At 29.3% G+C, this 12,027-nt stretch overlaps 5 protein-coding genes across 8 annotated transcripts in view; 1 reads left to right on the top strand and 4 right to left on the bottom strand.

The window, feature by feature from the left end:
• Positions 1 to 12,027, bottom strand: part of LOC111417579 (uncharacterized) — a 245,495-nt gene that overhangs the window by 115,301 nt on the left and 118,167 nt on the right. The window lies entirely within an intron of this gene.
• Positions 156 to 973, top strand: LOC111417218 (ribosomal RNA small subunit methyltransferase NEP1). Its single transcript, XM_023049435.2, has 2 exons — positions 156 to 327; positions 382 to 973. The coding sequence occupies exons 1-2, from the start codon at positions 190 to 192 to the stop codon at positions 949 to 951; spliced, it is 708 nt and encodes a 235-aa protein (XP_022905203.2). The 5' UTR covers positions 156 to 189; the 3' UTR covers positions 952 to 973.
• LOC111417219 (Alg13 UDP-N-acetylglucosaminyltransferase subunit) lies at positions 959 to 1,519 on the bottom strand. The gene has a single exon (XM_023049436.2). The coding sequence runs from the start codon at positions 1,483 to 1,485 to the stop codon at positions 991 to 993; it is 495 nt and encodes a 164-aa protein (XP_022905204.2). The 5' UTR covers positions 1,486 to 1,519; the 3' UTR covers positions 959 to 990.
• On the bottom strand, positions 3,006 to 6,419 carry LOC111417221 (uncharacterized). Its single transcript, XM_023049440.2, has 5 exons — positions 6,316 to 6,419; positions 6,025 to 6,199; positions 3,458 to 3,658; positions 3,290 to 3,398; positions 3,006 to 3,239 (listed from the first exon to the last, which is right to left on the bottom strand). Exons 1-5 carry the CDS (start codon positions 6,374 to 6,376, stop codon positions 3,033 to 3,035), a joined length of 753 nt encoding a protein of 250 aa, XP_022905208.2. The 5' UTR covers positions 6,377 to 6,419; the 3' UTR covers positions 3,006 to 3,032.
• The window catches only part of LOC111417220 (uncharacterized), a 124,394-nt gene continuing 119,212 nt past the window's right edge, over positions 6,846 to 12,027 (bottom strand). The window contains exons 4-6 of one of the 2 annotated variants that reach the window (XM_071194806.1): positions 9,590 to 9,684; positions 9,279 to 9,299; positions 6,846 to 8,249 (exon numbers count right to left, since the gene is read on the bottom strand). In XM_071194806.1, the coding sequence (XP_071050907.1) occupies positions 7,739 to 8,249; positions 9,279 to 9,299; positions 9,590 to 9,684 (627 nt within the window). In that variant the 3' untranslated portion in view covers positions 6,846 to 7,738. The remainder of the gene's footprint in view (positions 8,250 to 9,278; positions 9,300 to 9,589; positions 9,685 to 12,027) is intronic. The other variant, XM_071194807.1, reaches the window with a different exon arrangement.

The raw sequence follows: 12,027 nt of genomic DNA, 5'->3' as shown, positions 1-12,027 counted from the left end.
TAAACAATAAATTATTATTAATGATTTTTAATACACAAAATTAAAATTAATTTTTTTTATTTATCATTAATTTAAAATGTAATAAAACATTTAATTTAACTCCAATTTTTTAATTCATTTTGACCAATTTCGACAGCAATGACATCTAGCGACATAATCATAAACAAATTAATTTAATAAGCACACAAAATGGGTAAAAAACGTAAAATTAAAGACGATTCTGAAGAATTTGACCCAGTACCAAGACATTTGGTATCATCCCATGTAAAAAATCAAGAAAAACGTTTAATAATTATCTTGGAACAAGCTCAGTTAGAAAGCGCGAAGGTAAGCGTGTAAAATTAACCTCACTTAATAACATAACCTCAACTATTCTTTTAGGTTGGAAATTCGTTTGAATTATTAAATTGTGATGACCACGCGAATATTTTAAAGAAAAATAACCGCGATGTGGGTTCTTGTCGACCAGATATAACTCATCAATGTCTTTTGATGTTACTTGATAGTCCGTTAAATCGGGCGGGACTGCTTCAAGTTTATGTTCATACTACAAATAATGTTTTAATAGAAATAAATCCACAAACGCGTATTCCTCGAACGTTTAAACGTTTTGCGGGGCTTATGGTACAACTGTTACATAAATTTTCTGTCCGAGCGAGTGATTCCTCAATGAAACTTTTAAAAGTTATTAAAAATCCGGTTTCTGATCATTTACCGGTTGGGGTGAAAAAAATAGGAACCTCTTTTGGTGCTAAAAATGTGGTTAAAAATTGTCGTGAACTTGTCCCAGAAAATGAACCAATCGTTTTTGTTGTTGGAGCAATGGCACATGGACACTTAAATTTGGATTATGTTGAAGATAATGTTTCGATTAGTAATTATCCCTTATCAGCAGCATTAACATGTACAAAATTATGTAGTGCTTTTGAAGAGGTTTGGGAAATTGTTTAATATAAGATTTTGAATATTAAAATTGTTTTATTTTTTAAATCATTCAAATCCTACACATTTATCTAAATACCGAGCAAAACTCAACCCATCACTTTTACAATATTTTTTTAACCCCCCAAAATCTTTTTTAACACACTCATTTAATTCTTTGCAAGTGCAATAATAAATAAATCCATCTTTATCTAATTGTCGAGCTAATTCTAATTGGTGGTTATCCATTAAATCCTCATTTATAACCACAACAGCTGGCTTTCCATGACGGAATACTTCCAAACAAGTTCCAGCTCCTGCATGGCTTATTATCAAATCTGCTTTAATAATTTCTTGTTGAAAATCTTCAATGTATTGTTCAAACACGATTTCAATATCAGGGAAATCTTTTTTTGGAACTTTTCCCGTTCCGAATTGAAGGATTAATTTTTTGAACCCTAAACATTTTAACGTGGTGAGAAAATCGTCTTGGAGGACTGTTGAGATTAATTTATCGAAATTTGTTGTCCCTACCGTTACAAAAAGTTGTTTATTGTTTGACATTTTTAGGTTATGTTTTAGAAGTTTGAGGTTAGGTATTTACGTCAAAAAGGTATATAGTTGAAAAGATTGTATTGATTGTAATAATTAGTAATTTATAGTTTTTTTTATTTAAAGATTAATTTCTTATTCCCCATATTATTTTTATCATTTAAATTTCTTTTAATGTAGTTTATTGAATTTGTTTCAAAACTGTTACTAGATGTCACTGCTAAGAATGTTAAATTACAACTTTAAAATTATTAATTAAAATGTGTAATTAATCAAAGTGGATATATATATTAATTTAACGTTGAATTAAAATTTAATATTTTATATTTATTAATAATTTTTGTGGTAATAACTCTTTAAAGTTAGTTTATTGATATTTATAAAAAATACCACTAGATGGCACTTTTAAATTTGAAATTTGAATTTCTTTTAATTGAAAATTTTAATACATCAAAATTAATTACTAAAAGTGTTATTAAAGGTGATTTCTTAATCTTTATTAATAAATTGATGAATAACCTCGAAAAAATCGCTTCAATATCGATTCTTTTCGTTAAACCACCACCAAGGTAGCCACCTCGCGTTTATCTCCTAAATAATTCACAATCCAACGGTCGAAATCCCGTTTATAATTAAGCAACCACCAACGAGGAAAGGGCCACGTGGACACAAATTTAAATCAGCTTCAATTGACGTGTTCTTTCAGGATTCAGTTACACATGAATTCTCGTCAATCACACATAAAAGAAGTTGATAAGAATGGGTAGTAAAAACAATCTCGAATATGGTCAACCAAACTTTGGGACGTGGTTTTGTACAGCGTTTCTGTTTTTTATTTTTTTCTTTTTGTTGAGAAAATTTCGGCAAGGAAGAGAAGCTGTGAAAAGAAATTGCGAATTTATTGGGAAACAACTGGAGCAGATGCAACGAATTATCGAGGAGAATGAGAAGAAAGAAAAAATGTTGAAAGACGGTGAAGAAGAAATTAAAGAAATTAAGCAAGATGAAGAAAATTGCAAAGAAAATGAGCCCAGCCAAAGTCAAAATGAGGAGATTTGTCAAGATATGTATAAAGAAAAAAATAAAGATGAATAAACTATATTAAAAAAATTTAAATAATCTTAATAGTTTATAACAATTAGTTTATCTTAAAGACTTCTTCCGATTGCTAATTTCCTGATCTAATTTTTGTTATAACTTAGCTTTTTTTTAAATGATATAAACTCAAAAGCAATATTACACGATTATTGATTTTAATGTATTTATTTAACTCGATACAAACATAAAAGTGTGTCGCCTCGCTTCACTTCATCTAAATCGTTTTATAAAGAAGATTTAAAGATATGAAGACACAAAAAGTTACAGTGGATGTATGGAAAATGTTAATTTCTTCTTCTTCATATTTGGTATTAGCATTTCTTGCTTGGATATTTGTAAAGTTGTTGTACGCTTGTTTTTGGTTACCTGGACATCTTCGCAAAGAAAATGAACTTTTTGAAGGTGAAAAAATCGAAGATAAAGAAGTTAATAAAGAAAACAAGAAGATTGTATAATTTTGATTAATTTAGATTTAAACATTTTTTTGTAAAGTAAGTAATTAAATCGTTTTCTGGAATTATTTCGCTCGATTGATTCATAATTTCTTCTCTGATTAAGTCGTTTAATATCGGAGAGAACTCACTGATTATCGAAGGAAAATTGTTTAAGATGTAATCACTTAATGTTTTGCTGTAGAATTCATCGTTTAAAAACCCGGTGAGTTGAAACTAAAAAAATTAAATGCATAAAATTATTTAAGTAAAAAAAATGTTCTTACTGAAGTTAAAGGATCAGATTTTAACTCTAAATTAAAATTTGATAACGAAACATCACCAGATATTTTAGCTTTCAAGTCCAAATCGATTGAAAAGTTGTTGTTGTCGAATCTGTAAATGATTTTTGGTAAATAAATTCATTAAGAATATAAAATACTGAGTGTTTTTACCCAAAAATTCCGTTTCCAAATATATGGTAATCTTCATAATTGATATCCATAAAGTACTTGGATTTTAAGACCAAATTAGGAAAATTAACGCTGGATGTTAAAGTAAAAGAAGGTGGAATAATTCCAATACTTCCTTTTAATTTTGTTACCTCAAAATGTGTTAATCCTTGTAATTCGAAGTCTTCAACATCAATAAATCCACTTAAAATAAAGATGATACATTTTTTTTAACAAAATTCTTTGATATTTTTAACGTCAAAATTACATGGTTGTCTTTAAAGATTTATTAATTCAAAATTTATCAAATTGAAACAACAAGTTATACATCGTTTTAAAGAGGAAAGTTTAAGTTTTAATTTGGTGTTAAAGTCAATTCATAATTATCATAAATAAAACCTCCACGATTTATTGAATTTTAGTAAAACATCAAAATTACATTGTCGTCTTTAAAGATGTATTAATTCAAAACTTATCAAATTGAAATAACAAGTTATACGTTGTTTTAAAGAAGGAAGTTTAAGCTTTAATTTGGTGTTAAAGTCGATTTATAATTATCAAAAATAAAACCTTCTTTTTGGTATTGAGTAAAACGTCAAAATTACATTGTCGTCTTTAAAGATTTATTGTTTCAAAATTTATCAAATTGGAACAACAAGTTATACGTCCTTTTAAAGAGGAAAGTTTAAGCTTAACTTTGGTGTCAAAGTCGATTCATAATTACAGAAAATAAAACTTCCACGATTTATTGAATTTTAACTTTTTCCTGCTATTTAGTAAAACATCAAAATTACATAGTCGTCTTTAAAGGTGCATTAATTCAAAATTTATCAAATTGAAATAACAAGTTATACGTTGTTTTAAAGAAGAAACTTTAAGCTTTAATTTGATGTTAAAGTCGATTTATAATTATCAAAAATAAAGCCTTCTTTCTGCTATTTAGTACAACGTCAAAATTACATTGTTGTCTTTAAAGATGTATTAATTCAAAAGTTATCAAATTGAAACGACAAGTTATACGTTGTTTTAAAGAAGAAAGTTTAAGCTTTAATTTGGTGTTAAAGTCGATTCATAATTATTAAAAATAAAACCTCCACGATTTATTGAATTTTAACTCTTTTCTGCTATTTAATAAAACATCAAAATTACATTGTCGTCTTTAAAGATGTATTAATTCAAAATTTATCAAATTGAAACAACAAGTTATACGTTGCTTTAAAGAAGAAACTTTAAGCTTTAATTTGGTGTTAAAGTCAATTCAAAATAATCAAAAATAAAACCTCCACGATTTATTGAATTTTAACTTTTTTCTGCAGTTTAGTAAAACGTCAAAATTACATTGTCGGCTTTAAAGATTTATTGTTTCAAAATTTATCAAATTGAAACAAGTTATACTTTGTTTTAAAGAAGAAACTTTAAGCTTTAATTTGATGTTAAAGTCGATTTATAATTATCAAAAATAAAACCTTCTTTCTGCTATTTAATAAAACGTCAAAATTACATTGTCGCCTTTAAAGATGTATTAATTCAAAATTTATCAAATTGAAATAACAAGTTATACGTTGGTTTAAAGAAGAAACTTTAAGCTTTAATTTGATGTAAAAGTCGATTTATAATTATCAAAAATAAAACTTCCACGATTTTTTGAAATTTTACTTTTCTCTGCTATGTATTTAGTAAAACGCCAAAATTACATTGTTGTCTTTAAAGATGTGTTAATTCAAAAGTTATCAAATTGAAACGACGAGTTATACGTCGTTTTAAAGAGGAAAGTTTAAGCTTTAATTTGGTCTCAAAGTCGATTCATAATTACCAAAAATAAAACTTCCACGGTTTATTGAATTTTAACTTTTTTCTGCTATTTAGTAAAACATAAAATTACATTGTCGTCTTTAAAGATTTATTGTTTCAAAATTTATCAAATTGAAATAACAAGTTATACTTTGTTTTAAAGAAGAAACTTTAAGCTTTAATTTGATGTTAAAGTCGATTTATAATTATCAAAAATAAAGCCTTCTTTCTGCTATTTAGTACAACGTCAAAATTACATTGTCGTCTTTAAAGATGTATTAATTCAAAAGTTATCAAATTGAAACGACAAGTTATACGTTGTTTTAAAGAAGAAAGTTTAAGCTTTAATTTGGTGTTAAAGTCGATTCATAATTATTAAAAATAAAACCTCCACCATTTATTGAATTTTAACTCTTTTCTGCTATTTAATAAAACATCAAAATTACATTGTCGTCTTTAAAGATGTATTAATTCAAAATTTATCAAATTGAAATAACAAGTTATACGTTGTTTTAAAGAAGAAACTTTAAGCTTTAATTTGATGTTAAAGTCGATTTATAATTATCAAAAATAAAACCTTCTTTCTGCTATTTAATAAAACGTCAAAATTACAGTGTCGTCTTTAAAGATTTATTGATTCAAAATTTATCAAATTAAAACAAGATATATCTCCTTTTAGAACAGAAAGATTAAGCTTTTAATTTGATGAGAAAGAATTTCGTTTCTGATTTGTAAACGTTAATGAAAGCGTAAAAAAGCGAAAAGAAGTTTAAACTTACGATAACCCATCAATACCAAATAAATCCATATCAACAAACTCTTTTTGAAGAATTAAAGGGTTAAAATGTGGTATTTCTAATTCGGGAATTCCCTGATTTAATTCAAACCTGATACATTCTAGAACATTAGTGATGGTTTCTTCGAAAGCTCGATTGGAAAATTCGGATAAACACACTGAAAAGAACACAAATTAGGCTATAAAATTTTAGTTAAGAATGAATCGATAGTAAAACCTCGGCCGCGAATGACCTTGGCTAATCTTAAAACAGAGGATAATATAAAGTATTTACCTTGTGCAAAATTGATTTGGAATGAACCCAAAACAACAAAAATTAAAGTTAACACCTTCATACTAATTTTAAGATTTGCTTGAATTATAGAAATAAATTTTGAATGATTTAAGAGGAATAAAAGAATTCGTATTTATACCTTTTTTTATCTTATTTTTTAATTTTCTACGTTTTGTAACATTACTTTCTTTGTTTTTGAACTTGAAAGTACCAGGTAAAACATTTTATATTTTTCTCAATATTTATTACAAAATGTTATTGTTATTTTAAGTGATTTTATCAGATTTTGCATAAAATTTCTTGTCTATTTCGCAAATTATCTTGATGAGTATTTAGAAATCTAAAAATTAAATAGATAGGGTAGACCACCACAATTACATGATTACAGTGATTTCCTATTTATTTTGATTCACTCTGTATATATGTTGTTGGGTGATGGTAATTAATTGGGTTGCCAAAAATTTGTCCTTAGGGATTTGAAACATGCAAGGAGACCATATCTAGGAATGGAAATAGAACAATATCTTGGCTTGTGTATTTATTGGGTTTATTCGCCTTAAAAAAGTCTATTTTTTCCAAATACTTTTTTATTTCACTTATTTACATCATCATTTTTAAATCATTATTATTTCGCATAGATTATGTACAAATAAGTTTCGAGAAGATCTGTGTTACATCGACAACGGAGTAATAGCGTTAATTAGTACAATTATACATTTATTTTTATAGACTCGATTACGTTTTAAAGTCAGTTAACTCCATTTAATACAATAATAGTCACCTTAATTGAGCCAACTTTATTAATTAAAGCCAACTTATACAAAAGTTATCTTTAAGTTATCATTTTTATTTGAGTCAACATCATTTTCTACTCTACATTTTAATTACATAATCGCATTAAAAAAATAAATACATAAATACAGTCTGTATGTGATTAATAATGCGTGCGCTATTTGTTACAACCTTATTTATGTTTTATTTTCCCCATCACTTCGAACGCGAAGAGTTGGCGAAAAACGATTCGGTTGTATAACACTTTTCCCTGAGCTGTCTGTCGTCTTGTAACCGGACAGTATTTACATTCCTCCTCATTAATAATTTAAGAAAAAAAAATGTTTTCTCTAAACTTTTTTTCAGATCTAAAAAAAATTCGAGTTAAAAAAAAATATAAATCAGCCCCCCTCAGTCTATCAATTCCCTTAATGGGGGATGTTTTTTTTCTTATTACCTTAAAGTACGACATAGTACAAAAAAGACGTTGGTAACATTCACATTTACTACATGCATTATGACGAATCAGAATCGAAAAAATAATATAATATAATAAAATAAAAAATAAATAAATTGAACACTTAACGAGTCACTTTGGTTGATGAGGAGAGATAGAGAGAAGAAAAACGAATATTTAAAAAAAACCCTCCTCTCAATGTACCCCTTCGTGTCGACCTCTACGCTTTTTATTCTTCTTATTCGGCACCACCACGCAACTACACCCACTGCGCACTTTAATATAATCCAACGTCCATTTTGCATCGCCGTTTTGACCGTTTGCCGGAAACGATGGAAACGAAGGCCTTAAATGACCTTTTTTACCCGGATCTTTAACGATCGCGTAGGAATAACTGTACTTTTGAACGCACTGCGAATTGTTGTGCAATTTCCGGTCCATAAATCTACAAGGTTTTCCAACGACGTCCTTGTGACATGATAGTTCGTAAAATCGTTGTCTGTTTGCCCCGTCCCTGTACAGCTCCACATACTGATCGTCCTGGTTCTTCCCCCCTTCCGGTTCAACCATTTCCAAAACAGACGGACAACAATCGACCGCCGTTCGATTACGAGTTTCTTGTCGAAGGAGCATTTGGTTTTCGCGAGGCTTTAAATACTTTCCTGCTTGTTCGATTGTTACGTCGTTACTGTAGTATAAATCGTCCCTAAAACAAGCAGAAATTAACAAAAATTAAAAAATTGGTTCTTTTTTTGTAATTAAAGTTAGTTAATAACCACAAATTCTAACAACCAAATATGTTAACAATCAAAAATGCACTTTTTCTTTGTATACATTGTAATTTGTAAATGAATTTGTAAATTATCCAAGCGATTAATTGCCGTTTTAATTAATTTATTATCTTATTAGTTGTATAATTTCAGTTTTGAATATCTCGGATTGTGACATGCCTATTAACATGCAAAACTAATAATTATTTATATATCTTTGACTTTTCAGGGTGACCTAGATTGGTTTTTTATTACCGGTTAATTAAGAAAGAAATATGCAGTGTGTCCCAAGACTTTTTAGTAGATTTCAGATCATTTTATTACAAACAAAAATTAGGTTTCGAATTTATTATATATAGTAAAATCTCGATATAACGAACCTTCATCTAGAATGTTTCGGGTTTAGTTAGTTTTACATTATTTTTGCAAATTTCGGATTGTGCAGAATCTTTAATAAGCTTAATTTGAGCTGCAGAAGATTTCAAAAATTCTTTGTCTATTTTGCATTTGATTGGAACACCAATTTCATTGAATTTTTGCATTTTTTTGGTTGTACAAAATTTCTGACCAATTTAGTTTGCACTGCATAACTTGTAAATAGTAAATGTGGAACGAAAATTGTTTTGGTCGTTTTAAAAACCAGGATTTACTAAAATTGTTGCTTATTTCCGTTCGTATTTACTTCTGTTCACCTTAGTTCGAACTACATCGCATCTCCATCAAAAATAATGTTTGGACACATTCCTTCCTTGTATTAATCCGTTATATCGGGATTTTACTTATATGTATATTTTTTAGTTAACTAATAAACTTTTTTTAATTCTTAATATCAATTAAGTTAAAATTAAATTAAAAAAAGTTTATTGAGAAGTTATTGATGCGTTTGGGCATTTGTATCGTTCACAACTAAATTAAATAATTAAATGATTAAGAAAAAGTGTAAATTGTGTCGATGGTCGACTTACCTAAGTAGGTAGCACAGTAAGCTGGCACAGCAAAGGAAAGGTGGATAAAAAAAACAGACAAGAAGTTATTGGTTTTTTGTATCTTTTTACAACAACGACATCGAAAATTAATCGACTTGAATGAAATTAATTTGTCAACATCAATACGAACGAACAGCGTCAAATTAATTCTTTTAAATTAATCGTTAAGAAAAAAAACAAATAAATTAAAAAAGATAAAAAGTTAATAAAAAAAATCTTTTTAGAATTGCTTTTTTATTTTTTTTCTTTTTTTATTTATTATTTTCGATTATTATAACATTTATACCTACCAGACGTGTGTGCTACGTTCTGATCTGGACAGCAACAGTGTATCGTTGAAATGTTGGGAATGAACTGGCTTTACAATAGCGGTTAAACTGAACACCTAAAACAATAAAATAGAAAAACAAAATTAGAAATTTCAAAAATATTATTTGCTTTATAGTATTTTACTCTATTTGCTCAAATAATTGACTGATATTCTTATGACTGAAAGTAAAATGAAGATTGTAGATTACACAGAGACATAGATGAGGTATATCCTTGATATATGAAACAGCCTTTATTTTCATGAACACTTAGATGGTCCTATTAACTTTAAACCCAGCACAGAATAATGAAAAAATTTCAAGTAAGACATGAGATAAAGGATCTGACTATTCAAAGGGAGCGTTACGAAACTAGGAAAAATTGGAAAGTTTGTCTCTAAAATCTTTAGGTTGCAGCCGAAAACAAGCTGTCCCAGGTTTTAAAGTATATTACCCAACACTCTATGACATGATGTAGTTTTTCTCGGACACCATGACGTCGTTTATAAAAGTTGCAACAGTATGGATATCGAAATGTGAAATTCTTCAGCAAATGACCAAGGTGCAGAAAGAAGGTGTGCTGGGAAAAGAAAGATTAGTAAGCCAATTTCATGGTTAAATGATTGCAGGTGACCCTAAGATATGGTAAGACAACTATGACCGACACTCTCAAATACCAGATGAATTAACTCCATTCCTTTTTGAGATTAGACCAAAAGTTTCATTTCCTTTTTTTGTTAGGTGTTCTTCTCGAGATCAGACAATGATTTCTGCTGTTTCTAGAAAACTATCTTTAGGAGAGGTCTTCAAACTCTTAAAATCAAACGGATGGTTCAACTCTAAACAACGCATGCAGAAGCTGTTGAATCATCTATTCAAGCTAAGCTAGTTGGGCTTCTTAGAATTATGATGCTTTCGGCCCTTTTTGCAGTTTTCTCGGACATGGCTAAAGCCCGACATGCAGAAAGAGAATGTGAACCTAAATCATACTAAGATAACTATGTCGTTGGAGGATAAAAGTACTACTTGATGGATATGTCTGCTGTAATTATCTATCTATAAAGAGGAGCCAGTGATAACAACCCTTCATTGGTTCAGCCCAAGCTTACTCAAACAAACCTAACCCAATTCAACCTAACCCAACCTATCTTTCAATATCACACTGCCACAATCAGAAAACAACTAGGAAAATGCCTTAAAAATGTCTTAAAGTTAGTATAGCAATAAGATTTTAATACTGTGATCTTATAATGTCTAAATGTAGATAATAGATATCTTCTCTAGCCAAGATTCTTTCTTAATTAAGCCAATTATAAAAAAGTAAGTAGAAAAATTAAAAAATCATTCCACTTTTTCTTTTTCTCCTTTACCAATAAAAACTTAATCCAAACAACGTTATTGAAGAGAAGTCTTCAATCTCTCAAAATCAAACGGATGGTTCAACTCTAAACAACGCATGCAGAAGCTGTTGAATTAGATTTAGGGTTTTCTATAGAGTCTGTGGAGTACGTCTATGATGCCAACCCAACCCAACCGAACTCAATTCAACCCAACCCAACCCATCTTTCAACACCATACTGCCACAATCAGAAAATAACCAGGAATATGCCTTAACAATGTCTTAATTTTAGTATAGCAATAAGATTTTAATACTGTGATCTTATAATATCTAAAAGTAGATATTAGATATCTTTTCTAGTCAAGGTTCTTTTTTAATTGCGCCAATTATAAAAAAAGTAAAAAAGTTAGATATGGGGATGGTAGGAGCAAGGGTTCTTAGAGGATGTGTAGACCAGGTACCGGAGATGGATGTTGGGGTTGGCTAGAAAGACTCCGGGATATATGGTCAGGGAAAAAATGAAGGTAGATCAGGTGAGGATGGAGGCGGGTAAGCGAGAGGTGCGTTTTGAGAAGAGGGTGGAAGGTAGAGAGCATTGTAAAAATCTTGGGGGAGTGCTACAGACAGATTGAGGCAAGTAAGGGGCGTTATGGGCAGCAAGAAAGGGAGGAATACTACAGAAGGGTGTGGTATTCAACGGAAAAAGTGAACAGGAAAAAGATTGAGGATTGAAAGAAGAAGAATTGTTGAAAGATAAGTTGGGTTGGGTTGAATTGGATTAGGTTGCGTTGGGTTGGTTTGAGTAGGTTTGGGTTGAGCCAGTGGATTGAGGATTGAGATGTGGAAACAATTGGAGAGCAGAGACATGGATGTGGGAATGCAAGAGAGAAGGACGGCGATAACGAAAAGCAGGTACAATCCAGAATGTAATGAAATTGTAGTAGAGGGGCTACCAAAGTACCATATCATAATAATAACAATGCCATATACGTTTTAAGTTCTTAACTCTTCATCCATCTTTAATGTTCATTTGACTTTGGCTTTTTTGGTTTTAATGAGTAGTCAAGAATTGTTTGGATGT

This window comes from Onthophagus taurus, chromosome 3, assembly GCF_036711975.1.
Source record: "Onthophagus taurus isolate NC chromosome 3, IU_Otau_3.0, whole genome shotgun sequence".
In the NCBI taxonomy this organism is placed as follows: domain Eukaryota; kingdom Metazoa; phylum Arthropoda; class Insecta; order Coleoptera; family Scarabaeidae; genus Onthophagus; species Onthophagus taurus.
The sequence above is the reverse complement of the archived record's forward strand: the minus strand, read 5'-3'. Positions and strand labels throughout refer to the sequence as shown.